The 18,304-nt window shown below is 50.7% G+C and overlaps 1 protein-coding gene across 1 annotated transcript; it reads left to right on the forward strand.

The window, feature by feature from the left end:
- Positions 1-703: 703 nt before the first annotated feature.
- LOC123120081 (chaperone protein dnaJ GFA2, mitochondrial) lies at positions 704-17,497 on the forward strand. The gene is made up of 18 exons (XM_044540087.1): positions 704-862; positions 964-1,036; positions 1,119-1,169; positions 4,098-4,189; positions 5,340-5,423; positions 5,516-5,554; positions 5,776-5,886; positions 6,292-6,321; positions 6,401-6,488; positions 6,604-6,668; positions 6,757-6,831; positions 7,137-7,209; positions 8,005-8,096; positions 8,391-8,462; positions 16,597-16,653; positions 16,799-16,847; positions 16,962-17,028; positions 17,127-17,497. Exons 1-18 carry the CDS (start codon positions 806-808, stop codon positions 17,215-17,217), a joined length of 1,266 nt encoding a protein of 421 aa, XP_044396022.1. The 5' UTR covers positions 704-805; the 3' UTR covers positions 17,218-17,497.
- Positions 17,498-18,304: the final 807 nt, after the last annotated feature.

Consider the following 18,304-nt stretch of genomic DNA (forward strand, 5'->3'; position numbering starts at 1 on the left):
CGGGGCGGATCGTGAAGGTGTACGACTACATCAACCGCGTTGATAAACGCTTTCGCTTACGGTCTACGAGGGTGCGTAGACACACTCCCCCCTCGTTGCTATGCATCTCCATGGATAGATCTTTGCGTGTGCGTAGATTTTTTTTGTTTTCCATGCAACGATTCCCAAGATCTAGCATATGTGTGATTGGATCAAGTCAATTTGAGTGTTTCCTCTTGTGTTCTTCGTGTGTTTGTCGTGTTTTTCGGGAACCCCCTCCAAATCGTGAAAGATCGCCTCCTAGGGTTCCACCCACATAACTGGAGAAACACACTGTTTTAAAATTTATTTACACCATCGCATTACAATATTGCTAAGTCTCGGTCGACTGAGACTTAAGTCTCAGTCGACGCTATATCCGCGAGATCTTATATTAAGATCAATGCAAAAAAAAATTCTTAGTTTTTTCTTTTTCTCTTTTGCATGTTATGTTACTTGATTGAAACTTGGTTAAATCCCAGTTGACTAAGATCTAGCCACACCCATCACATTAATATGGGAAGGAGCTAACGTACTAGAATATAAATATTTTGTTACAACGCAGGTTAGTGAAGATAAATCAGAAAGCACCTGCAATTCAAACATTCTACTCGAAAATACACGCGTTTAACTTTAAATCCAAACCTTGGACATTGAATTCCATTTCTTTGAATCCTTTCGGCCTTTTGAAACCCAGCTAAAACCCTTCACGGTTTTTCTTTTTTGACGGTTCTGCCGTGTAGTTTCCGCCTCCTGCACAACGTAGGGTTTCCTCAGGTCCGCCCCCATGGCGCGCGTCGCCGCCTCTAGGCTCGCCGCCGTCGTGACCTCCTCGAAGTCGAAGGTGAGCTCATGTCCCTCCCCTCCCCTCCCCCTTCTCCCTCCCGCTTCTCCTCCCATCCAACCCTGGTTCCTCACGGCTAACCCATTTTACCTCCATGCCAGCTCGAGGTGTTCTCCCGCCATCTCCCCGCCGCCTCGTCGGCGCGGGGCACCCCGTCGCGGCTTCTCGATCCAGGTCAGGCCCCTCGCTTGAAGTTTAAATTTCGATATTTTCGCGTGAATTGTCCGAGAAAAGCTGACCCGAGATCACTGAACAGCGAAGGAGAGAAGGAGCCCGAGTTGGTGGTGCCCGAGCAGGTCGTTCCATGGTAAGCCCTCCGGTACATTTGATGTGTTCTGCTGTGCAATACCATTTCTCAGATAGCAATTTGTCTACCTTGTCGGGCGTACTTCAGTTCTATAACCACTGTCAGAGTTGAAAGTTGGAAACCAAGTTTTGGGCATTTTGTAATTAATGCGCTTCAGTTTGCTTATTTTTAAGCTGCTGTGAGAGTAGCTGTTCTGCGGTTAGTACATCAGATTGTAGTTGCATGAGTTCTGTTAATCAATGGTTTTCCTCAGCACCTTGCATCTCTGCTTGAATGGAATAACATATCCCTTCCCTAATTGATTATGGAAAATAAAAGCGCTACCACCTATGCATATAAAAACATCTTAACCAGACAAGATTATCGTACTTCACTGCAATAGGAAAAAGAAGCAGGGACGGAGCCAGGAAATTGTGAGAGGGGGGGGGGGGGGCTCACATAGCATGGTAAATATTGTAACACCTAGATGCTCAAAATATGTCCGTTGTTCTGCAATATAATTTACAACCATCATGATTGACACACTTGACGGTCTAGATAATTTCTTCAGAATTAAAATTGCCTACTAGTTCCGATTGGCTTGAAAATGTTCTAAACTGAGCTCTTCCTCTTCATATCTGTAAATAACCAATTGGACAATTAAATCTTGTATACGATCTATACTCCTGTTGTCAACCTGGTAATGATGTCCTGAGAACTCAACTTATTGGATTGATAAAATTATGAATTGATTGAGCTCTCTTCCTTTCCATGTACGCATAAGCACACGGAGGCAATCAGAAATTTCATAGTTAAAATTTAACGTTTGAAGTTTCTACAATTCTATTTAGGTTTAAAGGCATGAAGTAATCTAATGACGAAAGTAAACTAATCCTTTTCCTTATGTCCTTGCCGCACTGTTGTGTGGCCTGCCAAATGGCAGTGCGCCAGTGGATCGCTGCTCGGCCGCCCCCAAATGATAGTGCAATAGATCACCACTGTGACAGCAGGCAGCTGGCGTGAGGCGTTGATTGCATCGCCGCAGCAGCCAGGAAGCAGAGAGAACTGATCTGTCTGTCCGTTCGTGCCGATGCCAAGTCCTACCTAGGCCTGCACCCTATTTCAAACATGATGGGCTCTCCTTTTCTTTTGCCGGCTTTTGGGCTTTTGGTACACAATATGTTACGTTGGCTGTTAGGAAGGGAATCATGAATAATCTTGGAGGCTTTACGTTCACAGCGACAGGGGGAGAGAGGGGGGGGGGTGCGAACGGTAACAGAAGCTGCATAATTCAGGGAAAAACTAAACACTATTAAAGGGGAGATAAAATCGTTTTTTTTTTGGGGGGGGGGGGGAGGGAGGGGGCCTCGTCCCCCCTTGAATCCGTCCCTGCTAATAAGTATCTCAACCAAACGAGATTATCATACTCTTGTAATAGTGAACAAATCCTCAGTGTTATTTTGTCAATTTTTAAATGAAGTCAACATTTCATATCTGAATCCTTTCAGTCCAGGCAACCAGCATTTCTTCTATCAGTAAAAGTATGTGTCTGTGGATGTCAACCATCTTGACATATTGGTAATTTCCTTTGCATTAAAACACAACCCATCAGTGTTATGGTCACTCATATCGGTGCTAGCTTGCTATGTCCAGTGTTGAACACTTTCCCTGATTCACCAACAGAGTGATTTGATGATTCAATATCCCCAAAAGGGATCAACCATAATATATCTCCCACTGTCCTTGCCAGGGTTATATTATTCTGTAGATTATGTAGCCACTAGACACTTTATAATCTTCCAAGTGGCGCTAGTTGTGCTAATCTTCCAAGTGGCACTAGTTGTATACAAACCCATAACATTGTCAAATTCCTAGTAACTTGTTGCTAACATGTCAAACGTAAATCAGGAGTTCGTTTTCTTTTGCCTGTTTTCGAACTATGAAAGTATGAATAGAGCAATATGGTACACTCATCTGACTCTTGACTCTAGCTTCCTAGTGGGCCAGTGGGCGTCTTGATTCAAATGAATTGAGTAGGTTACGATCCTTAGAAATTCTTTCTGTAGTGGTAGTTTGATTGTTGGACTTTCGATCTTGGGAAATTTTATTATGTGCCACTTTGCACTTAATTCTAACGGAACCGCTTGGAAATTGCTATGGCTCATCATTACTTTCTATGTTTTTCGTATGATGTAAATGAAGACACTTTCGTGCAAATTCCTATGGTTTCTGGGCATGTAAGACTCAAGAGGGCGTGCCATTGCAATCCTGCATTTTCCCTATTTTAGTGTTCCTGAAATTCTGCAAATTGGAGTGGCCCTGAAGCTGGGTTGTTGCTACTCGTCCTTAAAAGAACACGTCACCGCTATGAAGGTTAAAAGAAGTGTTCCTAGGTGCTTGCCTAGGCACGCAAAAAAGCACTGCCGTGAAAAGATGGTGCATGGCAGGTTGTCTCTGTCACTGCTGGTGGCTTGGTTGTTTGTGGAAGCTGCATATGAAGGCATACCTAACCGAAGTAAAGCAGCACTTTACTGGGATAAATGGGCTTTTGGGAATGGTCGGATCCCCCCCCCCCCCCCCCCCCCCCCTGATTTCTCCTTTCCAGAGCTGCCCATCTTGTTGCTGCCGCGCAGTCGCTTAGGCGGGCTATACGCACAAAAGCCTAGTGCCTCGTTGAACCTTTACCATGACAGCTGTATGAAGTATGAAGAGACAATGTAAATTTATGCTTGATTTTATCATTTACCAGTACCCATATTGTCGTTGCCATTTGTCAGACACAGGCACTCAGCCTTGGACCATTTGTAATGCAAAAGTCTTATTTCAATCTTGCCTTTTATTTGAATTATGAGTGACTCCCTTTGTTATTTTTCGTTTGGTAACTAAATTCCATGTTCCTTTTGTTTATTTCTATGATAAGAAGTTAAGAACTTATTTTTATGATTTTAGCCACAGCGAGGGTGGATGCAAGGGATTACTATGATGTGCTCGGAGTGAGCTCTGATGCTTCTGCATCAGACATAAAGAAGGCATATTATGGGGTCTGTATTCACTTTGTCTCAATTAAGGCTTACGATATTCATTATTGATCAGTTATAACTTGATTAACTTTCTGGAGGTTCCTGTTTATTCCGAGATGTTACTATACTATACCAGAATGGTTAACATGAAACAGGGCCTGGACCAAATAAATAAAGAAATTTGACATGTTGTTGGACATACCATCATATTCTCTTGTTAGCTCGTTATGTGCAGAAATGCACTATAATTGATCAATAATGCCTAGCTGGATCTTTCATCAGGATTGGTTAGCCAAGATCTGTTTGGGAATTTTTAAATTTTGGCTAAAGAAGGGAAAATCTCTACTCACCTAAGGTTTTCTAAGAAGTTTATGCTCGCCATGGGTGGTTCAGGTCTAATTGTACACACCACCACAAGCTTTGACGTGCTATCTTCCAGGGCTTCTGCAGAGTGGATTAGCATGCTGCCAGTAGCCTTGGCAGAAACCAGTTATACTGCCTTTGTAAGACCTATTGTCCTCCTCCCAGAGTGTACTTTCTGAGAAGGCAGATGCAGGAACATCTTTTGTTGTCGCACGATGTCTTTCAGAAACTAGATACGTTATTTGTATTTCACCTTTTTAGCCATGCCACCTCGCACTTGCCGATCTAGAGAACATGGCAAAATTCCAGAGAAACAATTAGATAATGCCAGGCCCTGCTCACTGGCAATGTTAGCCTACAGTTTCTTGTTTAAAAGAGATAAAGTGCCCTCACTTTTGTTACATTTTGTCATGAGAGGTTTCTAAACTGAAATTACTAGTGCTAGTTTTAGAATCCAATGAGTATAGTTGGGTCATGGTGCACACATTCTTAAGTTCCAGACAGGCGATTGTTTACCTCTGCAGCAAATAGTTTTTTTCAACATGGAACACTTTTTGGACCAGTAGAGAAGCTATTTCTTGTCAATGATGGCTTATGAGAGAGATAGTCCTGCCCCCTTACAGAGACTGCACGCCTAAAGGATCAACTTCTTCTGATCTACCGTTGCGGATCAATTACATTGTATTTTTTATATCTTTGGGCTGTTTGATCAACAATTCATGATCTTCATGTACTAGATGATCTTTCTGTCTCCTTTGTAACATTTGTTAGCTCGTCAAATTTTAGCTTAACTGGCATGCTTCTCCAGCTTGCAAAGAAGTTCCACCCCGATACTAATAAAGATGATTCTGGCACAGAAAAGAAATTCCAGGAAGTTAACCGGGCCTATGAGGTATGAAGTTTTCGTAGACACAATTTATTCTGTTTGGTGAGCCATGGTGCATGTTTATCTAAAAGACTGCTATTGTTTGTGATTTTCTCTAGGTTTTGAAGGATGATGATAAGCGCGGAACATATGATCAGGTTCTTACTTTGTTTTGTATGAAAATAAAATAATATTAATATATAATTATAAACTCAATGCCATCATAAATAAGAAACAAGCTTTTAATTTCATTTCTTTCTGTGTTAACTGTTTATCTAAACTTGCTTACATAATGATAACATTGATTTTCTAATCACTAAAATTAATTCTAAGATACACGAAATCTAGTGCTTATGTATTAACTATTACATGTTGACAGCTTGGAGTTGAAGCTTATGAGCGCCTAGCATCAGGGGGTGGCCCAGATGGTTCCCCTGATAGCGGTGGGGACTTTGCTGGTGATAATCCATTTGGTGATATTTTTACCGATGTAAGAGGTCCTTTGTTTTTATTTAGTATCAGTAAATTGGCCCTTGTACATTTTTTGGTTGTCACTGTAAGCTGTTGTATCCACGAGGCTGTGCTTTACAAACTCAAAATATGTGATTGCCTTCAATGCAGGGACTTCAAAACATAAGTGGACTTTTTTTGTTTGAACCATGCAGGAGAACTGCATGTGAAATATATAGATAGAAGAAAAGGGGCGAACAGCCCATACGTGACTTAAAAAAAAATTGTACAAAGGTGTTCATGTAAACATTGTAGTGCACTTATGGTTTTTAACCTAATGCAGTTCCTTTATTCTTTAGTGTAAGGCGTAGGCTTATGTATACTTTAATAAACATATTATATGATGTAGTTCCTTGATTTTTTATTTTTTTGCCATGTCAACCAGATCTTTGACAGAGGAGGCCAAGATGTCCAGGTTACTCTTCTTCATTGCAACGGTTACTTTGAACTTGATATATTGTTGCAATGCTCATTTTTCTTTTTCTCAATTGTAGATTCCTGTTGAATTGTCATTCATGGAAGCTGTTCAAGGATGCAGAAAAACTATTACATATGAGGCTGATGTTCTCTGTGGGACCTGCAGTACGTGTTATCATCTGTCTATTATTCCGTTGATGTAGGAATTTTCTGAATTGTGCGCACCCCCACCCCCACACCTCCCGTTTGATGGCTAAAGTGTAACATTTATTGATTGCAGATGGAAGTGGCGTTCCACCTGGCACTATACCTCAAACATGTAAAGCTTGTAGAGGTGCTGGTGTGGTATGTCTCCTTTTAAATGATGTTTTGACAGAGTATTTCACTCGGAGATTACTTTCCTGACCTTAAAAGTGTCATCTTATGAGTACAGACATTCATCCAGAGGGGTATGTTGAGTTTTGAATCTACTTGTTCTCGGTGCGGTGGAAGCGGAAAAATTGTGAAGGTACATTTCTGCCTCAAAGGCTTATTTTGTCTATATGTTCCTCCAAGTTTAGTCTTTATGGTATTATTGCCATGTAAGGTGAAGTTGCTGTCTGTTATGATCCTCAGTTACATCACTGTCATATGAGGTGAATTAACATCTTTGATGCTTTGAACAATTTGGGGTAGTAATTCTTAAGATTTCTGCATTATGCCAAGTACATGATATGAATTGCTCAATGTGATTGTACAGTAAATTGTTAATTCTGAACTTTCTGTTCTATGATTTATCCTAACTTAATCTGCTTTTCCATGTTTCACTTGAAGAGTTTTTGCAAGACATGTAAGGGCCATCAGCTTGTCAAGGGGAAAAAATCAGTCAAGCTTGACATAATGGCTGGTAAAAACGACTAATCATTACCATGTATATGCTTGATATCTGACTCGTTGCAACTTGAATTTGGGTATACAGAGCTCTTGGGTTCTTTTGGATAAGGTTTTACTTACCCGTGCCAGTGCGCTAGAGTAACAAGGGGCATGGGCATGCCAAAAAGATTGGCAACCATGTAAACTAGGTAGGGTAGATTTGGCCCGTGGCCACAAACCAAATATATGCATTTTGCATATAATTTTTGTTTATCGGTAGCTTTGCTTGCTGTAAAGTGTGAACTAAGACTAACTTACCTAGGTGGACATACCACTGATACCAACCCAACTACTTGACACAATGCAGAAGTATATCTCCCCTTCCAGACTTTATTTATTAGCACTACTAATGTAGAGATGGTACTTTTAACTGCAGTGGTGGACCTAGAATCTCAGACTTGGGGTGCCACAGTTCAAAGTTTGTGAAACTTTACACTATAGATAATTAGATAGTATAATTTGGTCTGAACATCGTCATAATCTCGACAAGTAGTCTTAAAGTTGCATTAACTTGTAGGTATTTAGTGTTAGGTACATACTAAAAAATGTTTTGCAATTTTCGAGGGGGTGCCACACTAAATCCGGCCCTGTTTAATGGCAATAGCTCATTTCACTGTTCTATTAAATATGCTTCTATTTAATTATTCTTCCTTTTCTGTTAATGTTTGAGTAGTTGTTACTACAAGTATGCAACTGCGCGGTTCTTTTGGAGTCTAGGAAAATACTTACATTTTTATGTGTATTATATATAACTAGCGCGCTTCTTCAGGAATTGATGACAATGAGACTATAAAGGTTCGTGGTCAGGGTGGTGCAGATGTGGAGCGCAATAAACCTGGTGACCTTCTTTTGACTATCAAGGTTACATTTCTCTTTGGTCAAATTTCCGACTCTATCTGTCAGTTAAATTGGTACTACCTCTGTAAACTTTTATTAGACGTTTTAGGTTACTAAAGTAGTGACCTAAAATGTCTTATAGAAGTTTACAGAGGGAGTATGTTTCAAGTGAAATTATGGCTTGTTTGTGTTGCTGCACTGTGGAGTCTAGTTAGTCAGGACAATTTATTAATTTCTTTAATATTTTTCTATGAAAAAAGAACCTTCATTTGTAAGTGCTTTCGTAAAGGAGCCCTAATACTCATTTTCCTATTACAGGTCAGAGAGGATCCTATCTTCCGTAGAGAAGGCAACCATGTGCATGTTGATGCTGTTCTAAGCATGGCCCAGGTGAACTCTCTTACTATTGTCGCCCTCCCCTTTGTTGTTCCCACCGATCTGAACTCTTAAGTAACTGCATTATGCAGATCACATCTGTTATGACCGGCATATTAGGGGCTTAGCCCAGTTAGTTGTGGCCCAGTTTATCTTACCGTTATTAGGGGCTTAGCCCAATTATCTTATTAGGAGGATTATATAAACTCGTGTAAGGACCCGTTTTGGGATTAAGCAAGAAGCAATCATATTTGCTCGGCTTCCTTAGGGAGCCGGGAGGCCTAACCCTAGCCGCCGCCCCTACGCTCTCTCTCTCTCTCGCGCGCGCGCACGCAACGATGGCGCCCCAGCGCCGGCGACCACGCCTTCGTCCACGCCATCCCTCCTTCCACCCCTACAACCTGAGACCACGCCCTGGTAGGGATCCGGTTCCTACCAATTTGGTATCAGATAGCTGCGGTGCGATCATGTTGTTATGACCGGCCGGACCTACGGCCGTACGAGGCCCACCGGGCAAGCTTAGCCCGCAAGTTATCTTAGTTTTTATTTCACATCGTGGTTATATATACAACTTGTAAGACTATTTTGAGAGGTAAGCAATAAGACTATTTTCTATTGCCCGGCTCCCAGAGGAGCCGGAAACCCTAAACCCTAGCCGCCGCTTGTCTTCACCGCCCCGCCGCCGGCCGCCGCGCTCCAGCCCTCGCCCTCCTCCCTTGTTCCCCTACAACCTACGTCCGAGATCGGGAAGAACTCTAGCTCCTATCACCTTGGTATCAGCTAGCTTGGTTTCGACCATGTCATCACCACCACCGACCCCGTCGCTGCCCCTCGCCACCACCGCCGCCGCGTCATCGCCGACCGCCACGGCCCCGCTGGCCCTCCCTTCGGCGCCGATGACTTCCACCTCCCGCGCGTCGACCGGCCAGTCGCCGCCCGCCGTCACGGATCCGCCGCCATCACCGTCCACCATGCCGACCCACTACTCCCCGGAGGCCATGGCCGGTGTCCTCAATGACCTGGTGGTCGCGGTCCAGGGCATCCGCCTTTACTTGGCCAGCCCGTACGGGCCGCCACCGCCGCTGCCGCCGGCCGTTCCATCCGGACCGCCGGCCCTGCCATGGTACTCGGTCCCCGCAGCAATCGCCGGGGGTTACCCGGCGCTCCCGCCGCCGGCTGCTCCAGCGCCGTCCTGGCCCCAGTGGCCGGCGCCCGCGCTCGCGGCGCCACCAACGCCGTCCGCGCCCGCGCTCGCGGAGCCACCCGCGCCGTCCGTGCCCGCCCCGGTCCCGCAATGGCCGGCCTGGCCCGCGCCAGCCCTAGCCGCGCCATCCGTGCGTGCTGCGCCGGTCCAGGTTCCACCGCTACCGCCCAGCTCCGGCCTGGGCTAGTCCACACCGGGTGGTCTTCCGATCCAGTAGGTCCGGTTCCCACCGTCATCGTCTCCGATTCCGGCCTAGCTCACCGGGACGTCGCCTCTGCCAGTTTACACGGAGGCCGGGGACCCGTCGGTGCCCCCGCTACAGTCCGGGGCCTCGTCGGGCTCCACGGGGGCCTACGCCGGCCTCTCCACCATGGACCGGGCGCCGTCATCAGCTCTCCGCATCGCCGAGCCGGTGGGCCCTGGCGCGCCGACCCAGACGCCGCCCCGGTTCGCCAAGATCGACTTCGCCACCTATGACGGCTCGGACCACCCGCTTAACTGGCTCAACCAGTGCTACCAGTTTTTTTGTGGGGAGCGCACGCCCGCGTCAGAGCGCACTTGGCTGGCTTCCTACCACCTCCGCGGGGCAGCCCAGACATGGTACTACGCCCTCGAGCAGGACGAGGGCGGCATACCCCCGTGGGAGCGTTTCCGCGAGCTGTGCCTTCTTCGTTTCGAACCGCCGATGCGCAGGAGCCGCTTGGCCGAGTTGGGCCGCCTGCCCTTCACCTCCACGGTGCAGGATTTCACCGACCGCTTTCAGGCCCTGGCGTGTCACGCGCCAGGTGTGACGGCCCTACAGCGGGATGAACTCTTCGTCGGCGGTCTTCCCGACCACATCCGCGTGGACGTTGAGATGAAGGGGCCCCAAGACCTTCAGACGGCCATGTACTATGCTCGGGCATTCGAGCAGCGCGCCCAGGCCTTGACGCGGACACCCGCGTCTCGTGGGGGCCGGCACACCCCCCCCCCCGGCGGCCACCTCCGGCAGCACCCGCGCCTTCGACCGCATCACCGGCGGCCACCCCGGCCGCGATGCGCCCTGTCAGGCGCCTTTCTCGGGCGGAGCAGCTCGAGCGCCGGCACTTGGGACTTTGCTTTAACTGTGATGCGCCCTATGACCCGGGCCATGTCTGCCCGTGCCTCTTCAACTTGGAGACGACCGACGACACCGAGGATGACACACTGGAGGATGGCCTCGGTGACCCAGCCGCCGCGGAGCCCGCGCCTGCACCTGCGCCCGCTCCGGCGACAGCCCTCGTCGTCTCGCTCCATGCGCTGGCCGGCATCCGTGATGAACGGACGATGCTTTTACCGGTCACGATCCATGGCGAGCATCTGGTGGCCCTCCTGGACACAGGTTCCACGCATAACTTCCTGCCGGAGACCACCATGTGGCGCCTCGCGCTACAGCCGACAGGCGGGGAGCAGCTGCGGGTCACCGTCGCTAATGGCGACCGTCTACTCTGCCATGGGCTCGCCCGCGACATGCCCATCACTATCGGCGACGAGCACTTCACCATCACATGCGCCAGCATTGACTTGGGCTTTTTTGACTTCATCCTCGGCGTCGACTTCTTGCGGACTCTCCGTCACATCCTTTGGGACTTCGATGCCCTGACGATGACCTTCTGGCGTCTAGGCCGCCGCATCCGTTGGGAGGGCATTGGAGGCACCCCGGCGACGCCCCCGCTCCAGCTGGCCGCGGCCACCACCACCGAGGCCGAGCATCCGCTGTTGGACCACCTCCTGCAGCAGCACCGTGATCCCTTTGAGGAGCTGCAAGGCCTTCCGCCGGCCCGGGTCTACGACCACCGTATTCACCTCCTGCCAGGCTCGGCACCGGTGGCCGTACGGCCCTACCGGTATCCTCAGCTGCAAAAGGACGAGTTGGAGCGGCAGTGTGCACTCATGCTTGCCGCGGGCATCATCCGGATCTCCACGTCGCCATCCATTGCACCGGTCCTCCTCGTTCACAAGTCGGACGGCACGTGGCGTTTCTGCATCGACTACCGCACCCTTAATGCTCTCACACTTAAGGACAAGTTCCCTATCCCGGTGGTCGATGAGCTTCTCGATGAGCTGCATGGGGCGCGCTTCTTCACCAAGCTGGATCTCCGGTCAGGGTATCATTAGGTGCGCATGCACCTAGACGGCATTGCCAAGATGGCGTTTCAGACTCATCACGGCCACTTCGAGTTCTTGGTGATGCCTTTTGGCCTCTCCAACACCCCGGCTACCTTTCAGGCCTTGATGAACGATGGCTGCTGCCCTACTTACGTCGGTTTGTGCTCGTTTTCTTTGATGACATTCTTATCTACAATGCCTCTTGGGCAGAGCACCTCCAGCATGTGGCCATCGTCTTCAACGAGCTTCGGGCGCATCATCTTCATCTTAAGCGCTCGAAGTGCTCGTTCGGGACGCTTTCTGTCGCTTACCTCGACCACGTCATCTCGGCCGAGGGGGTGGCCATGGACGCCGACAAGGTGGCGGCTGTCGCTGCCTGGCCGATCCCGCAGTCTCCGCGGGCTCTTCGCGGATTTCTGGGCCTTGCGGGGTACTACCGGAAATTCATCCGGGAGTTTGGCCTCATCGCGGCCCCGCTCACGCGCCTTCTCCGTCGCGACGCCTTCTCTTGGGATGAGGAGGCCACCACAGCGTTCGAGGCCCTCAAGGGGGCCCTCACGACGGGTCCCGTCCTGCAGATGCCTGATTTCGACCTACTGTTCACCTTCGACTGCGACGCCTCCGGTGCGGTCTTTCATCAGGGCGATGGACCCCTCGCCTTCTTCAGCCGGCCCTTTGCCGCCCGCCATCTTAAGCTGGCGGCCTATGAGCGCGAGCTCATTGGCTTGGTACAGGCGGTGCGTCACTGGCGGCCCTATCTTTGGGGTCGATCCTTCCGGATCCGTACGGACCACTACAGCCTCAAGTTCATGCTGGATCAGAGGCTCTCGACCGTGCCGCAGCACCAGTGGATCAGTAAACTCTTCGGGTTTGACTTCACTGTCGAGTACCGTCCGGGTCGCCTTAACACCGTCGCCGACGCCCTGTCTCGGCGTGACGCCGACACGGACGACGGTGCGGCTGAGGGGGCGGCCTTCTGCATCATCACCGGGCCCTCCTTCGCCCATCTTCACCGACATCCGGCGGGCGACAGCAGCCGCGGCCGACGCACTCCTCCAGCAGCAGCTGGCTGCGGGGGAGCTGGATGAGCCGTGGCGCCTCGCCGATGGCTTGCTCCTCCATGGGCGCCGGGTCTTTGTTCCGGCACACGACGATCTTCGTCATCAGGTGCTGCGCCTTGCCCACTCGGCGGTCCATGAGGGTGTGCAGAAGACACTCCATCGTCTTCGCGCCGACTTCTACATTCCAGGTGATCTTGCCCTGGTCCGTGACTGGGTACGGTCTTGTGTGATGTGCCAGCGCAACAAGACGGAGACTCTACGGCCGGCTGGCTTGCTCCAGCCTTTGGAGGTGCCATCCCAGGTCTGGGCGGACATCTCCATGGACTTCATCGAGGGCCTCCCCAAGGTGGGCGGCAAGTTCGTCATTCTCACGGTGCTTGACCGTTTCTCCAAGTATGCCCACTTCATCGCGCTCGGGCATCCCTACACGGCAGCGTCTCTCGCTCGGGCCTTCTTCGACAGCATTGTCCGTCTCCACGGGTTCCCATCTTCGATCGTCAGTGATCGGGACCCCGTGTTCACGGGACATGTGTGGCGCGACCTCTTCCGGCTGGCAGGCGTTCAGCTCCGCCTGAGCACAACTTTCCACCCTCAGACGGACGGCCAGTCCGAGGTCGTTAACAAGGTGATTGCCATGTATTTGCGTTGTGTCACAGGTGATCGCCCTCGCGCATGGGTGGACTGGCTATCGTGGGCGGAGTACTGCTACAACACCTCTTATCACTCCGCCCTCCGTGCGACGCCTTTTGAGGTGGTTTATGGCCGGCCACCTCCGCCGATTCTTCCTGTTGATCCGGCCTTGGCACGGACCGAGGCGGCCGGTGCTCTTCTGCGGAACCGTGACGAGATGCTGGCAGAAGCCGGCAACGCCTCCTTCAGGCCCAGCAGTTGGCCAAACACTACTACGACGGCAACCATCGCGAGGCGGAGTTCGCGGTGGGTGATTGGGTGTGGCTGCGTCTCCTTCATCGCTCTACGCAGTCCCTGGACCCACGCGCGAAGAGGAAGCCGGGTCCTCGCTATGCCGGTCCCTTTGCTATCCTGGAACGCATTGGGAAGGTGGCTTACCGTCTTCAGCTTCCGGCAGGTGCGCGGATCCATGATGTCTTCCATGTGGGGCTGCTCAAGCCCTTCCGTGGAGAGCCACCCGCGGTTCCTCCAGCGCTCCCGCCGGTCACTGACGGGCGTCTACTTCCTGAGCCGGAGAAGGCGTTGAAGGCTCAGCTGCGTCGCGGCACCTGGTACTTGTTGATTCAGTGGGCTGGACTTTCAGAGGAGGACGCTACTTGGGAGCAGCGCGAGGAGTTCCGCCAACACTACCCCGACTTTCAGCTCGAGGACGAGCTGTTTGCGCAGGCGGGGAGAGATGTTATGACCGGCCGGACCTACGGCCGTAGGAGGCCCACCGGGCAAGCTTAGCCCGCAAGTTACCTTAGTTTTTATTTCACATCGTGGTTATATATACAACTTGTAAGACTATTTTGAGAGGTAAGCAATAAGACTATTTCTATTGCCCGGCTCCCAGAGGAGCCGGAAACCCTAAACCCTAGCCGCCGCTTGTCTTCACCGCCGCCGCACTGCGCGAGGACGGCGCCACGCTGCCGGCCGCCGCGCTCCAGCCCTCGCCCTCCTCCCTCGTTCCCCTACAACCTACGTCCGAGATCGGGAAGAACCCTAGCTTCTATCACATGTCCTCGCCGCCGCCCACCCCGACCCTTCCGCTGCCGACTGCGACGACCGCCCCGATGGCCACCACGGCCAGCGCCCCGCTCTTGCCGGTGTCGGTCACCTCCGCCGCGCCCGTCCCCGTCGTCTTCACCCCGGAGGAGATGACGGCTGCCATCCGGGATCTCACCCAGGTGGTCATGGGCATCTGCACGTTCCTCGCGAGATCCTATGGGCTGCAGCCGCCGCCACCGGCGACCGCGGCCCTGGGCATCCCGACGATGGGCCCGGGGGTGCCCATCCACCAGGTCCGGTTTCCCCGTCGCCGTCTCCGTTACCGGCCTGGCTCGCTGGGTCCCTTGAGCCGGTCTACACGACGTCCTCGGTCGGGCCGCACGTGCTGCCCCCGCCGGCGACGCACCCGGCCATGTAGTTTGGCGGGTCCTCGGGCTCCGCCGAGCCCTTCGCCAGCATCGACGGGCCCCTGTTCCAGGGCGGCACCCTGATGCCCGCCTACTCGGCCCCGTCATCCTCGCTGCTCCGTGCTGACGAGGCGCACCCGCCCGTCGTCCACGCCCAGCCGCCGCCGAGATTCTCCAAGCTGGAGTTCGACACCTACGACGGCACCGTCGACCCCCTGAAATTGGCTCAACCAATGCGACCAATTTTTCAGGGGGCAGCGCACGCTTGCGTCTGACCGCATCTGGATCGCCTCGTATCATCTCCGAGGAGCCGCGCAGACGTGGTACTACGCCCTTGAATAGGACGAGGGCGGCATGCCACCATGGGAGCGCTTCCGCGATTTGTGCCTCTTGCGCTTCGGTCCGCCTATACGCGGGAGCCGTCTGGCGGAGCTTGGGCGTCTTCCGTTCCTCACCTCGGCGCAAGACTTCGCCGACCGCTTCCAGGCACTGGCATGCCACGCCCCCGGCGTTTCGGCTCGTCAGCGGGCTCAGCTCTTCGTCGGTGGCCTACCGGACCACATCCGCGTGGAAGTGGAGATGCGCGGGCCAAAGGACCTTCAGATGGCCATGTACTACGCCCGCGCGTTCGAGCGTCGCGCGGTGGCCATCCAGCAGGCGCCACCGCCCCGGGCCGCTGGGCCGCCACCCTGGCCGGACGTTCCCGCGTAGGGTCGGCCTGCCCAGGCTCCCGCGGCGCCCCCTCGCTGCGGCTGCGGCACGCCTGTTCCGCCGGCTCACCCCGGCCGAGCAACTCGAGCGTCGCCGCCAAGGATTGTGCTTCAACTGCGACGAGCCCTACGTACCGGGCCACGTCTGCCCACGACTCTTCTACCTGGAGGCTGCAGACTACATTGAGGAGGACCCCGCCGCTGCCGGGCTCGGCGACCAGCCCGCCCCAGTTGACGCGAAGGTGTTTGGCGGCCGTTGATCTTCCCCGCCTTCCAGCTCGAGGATGAGCTGTTTGTGCAGGCAGGGAGAGATGTTATGACCGGCATATTAGGGGCTTAGCCCAGTTAGTTGTGGCCTAGTTTATCTTATCGTTATTAGGGGCTTAGCCCAATTATCTTATTAGAAGGATTATATAAACTCGTGTAAGGACTCGTTTTGGGATTAAGCAAGAAGCAATCATATTTGCTCGGCTTCCTTAGGGAGCCGGGAGACCTAACCCTAGCCGCCGCCCCTGCGCTCTCTCTCTCGCGCGCGCGCACGCAACGACGGTGCCCCAGCGCTGGTGACCACGCCTTCCCTCCTTCCACCCCTACAACCTGAGACCACGCCCTGGTAGGTGACCACGCCTTCCCTCCTTCCACCCCTACAACCTGAGACCACGCCCTGGTAGGGATCCGGTTCCTACCAATATCTTTCTTTCTGGAAAACAAATATTCAAATTACGTCTTCTGCCCAGTGTCACCAACTCACCTCCTACTATGCACCGATACTTTGCACAATCGTCCTATCAGTATCACCAGACTTACCAGATACTGTTAGGCCATTGATACAGCTCCGATGTGTATTAGGCTCTGAGTTAGTTTATTTAAAAAATAAGAAAAGATGAAAGTACGATGCATATGTTACCGTCATGCATTGCTCCGTATATTTTTGGGTATCTAAAACTGCTTGATTTACAGGCTGTGCTAGGTGGAACTGTTACAATACCTACCCTCACCGGAAATGTTTCAGTCAAGGTAGGTATACATGGACTATTGAGTTGAGTTTTGGGGTTATAAACTTATAATATGGTACATGACACGAGCTGACTATGCTGCTTGTATTTGTTGGATGATGCTGTATTTCCAAAGGCTCACGTTGCACTTGGTTTTCCCTGTCTAGGTTCGCCAAGGTACCCAACAAGGAGAGAAGGTTGTCCTACGGGGCAAAGGTTGGTCATTGTGGTCCACCTAAATCCCTAAAAGAAACCCCTTTATCCGGGTCGTCGGATTTCGATCCAAATGTTATTAACGCACATGCCTTTTCCCTCTCTTTATTTTTGCAGGAATAAAGGCGAAGAATTCGTCATCGTACGGGAACCATTATGTTCACTTCAACATCAGAGTCCCAACGTATGTTTCTTTGCCTCAACTAAATTTCAGTTGACAGAAGAAAAGGAAAGAAAAGAAACACCAAAACGAACATATTGTTTTGTCTGTGCCATTTGTAGGGAGCTGACACCACGGCAACGGGAGCTGATGGAGGAGTTTGATAAAGAGGAGAGCAACGACGTGGCGAGAGTTGCGGCTGCATCTGGATGAGATTTTTATGCTCCTCATCGATTGATTGATTATTGGCACACATAATAAGTCAGATAGCCTTGAAGGGCTTGGTGTACCCTATATGTCCCTATCCTTGTTTGTAGGCGTTAGATGGTGAGTTTTGCCCTGTATAATATACACGTCACCATAACTGATAAGCCTAAATTATACTGTATTGTATAAGCATCTGATTTATATTCACCACTTCCTTGTGGTACCATTGTAACAAGAGATTAAAGTTGGAACCGATGGAGCAACGTTTTTGGATGAGAATGTATCAGCAATTTTGTTATAAACATGAAACAAATGGAACGGATGCCATTTGCTGACGGAAAATGCACATCTGCACCGGGCGGCACATGCCGTGTAGCAAATACACCCTGTGCTGCGCCCATGTCATCTTGTTTGGTTATGAGCAAGTTCTACTGGAGAGCGGATTTTCTGCTACTCAAGTTGTTTTTCCTTCTTATAAAAACCTAGAATTCTTTTTAGATGCACTTCAAATATTTTTGGGAACATTGTTGCCGATGGACCACGGTCCAGCACGATATGCACATACAAGATGAGAAGCAAATATGTGAGGCACTTTAATGCTAAATTCGATGCAATGGATGTAGACAGTGAACTCTACCCCATTTTCATGACTACAAGATGGTTAGCGACTGTTTTGTGTTGAATAAGCTCATGAAGTACAATGCATTGTAAAGGAAATTAAACTCCTTACAATGCAGGAGTTTGGCCACTACTAGGAAACATAAGAAACATGAGATATCAGTTGAAAATCTGATATCATCTCTTAATGTTGAGGAGAAAGTTATTGCTAAAGACACTAATGAGTAAGGAGGTAAGGTCTAGTCTAGCGTCCATATTGTGCAGACATACCCACACAACAAGGACAAAGGGAAAAACAAGCATGTTCTCAATAAGCATGTCAAAACTACTGCCTTTCACGAAGAAGAAGATGAATAAGGCTAAGCTAGAGTGTAATGAGTGCGGAAGCTCGGACACTTTTCCAAGTGCCCAGAACATGCAGACGCAGAGGGAAACAGGCTCCAAGAATGTGACATTGTGACCGCTAGCAAAATTG

The sequence above is a fragment of the Triticum aestivum genome, chromosome 5D (assembly GCF_018294505.1).
Source record: "Triticum aestivum cultivar Chinese Spring chromosome 5D, IWGSC CS RefSeq v2.1, whole genome shotgun sequence".
Classification (NCBI taxonomy): Eukaryota; Viridiplantae; Streptophyta; class Magnoliopsida; order Poales; family Poaceae; genus Triticum; species Triticum aestivum.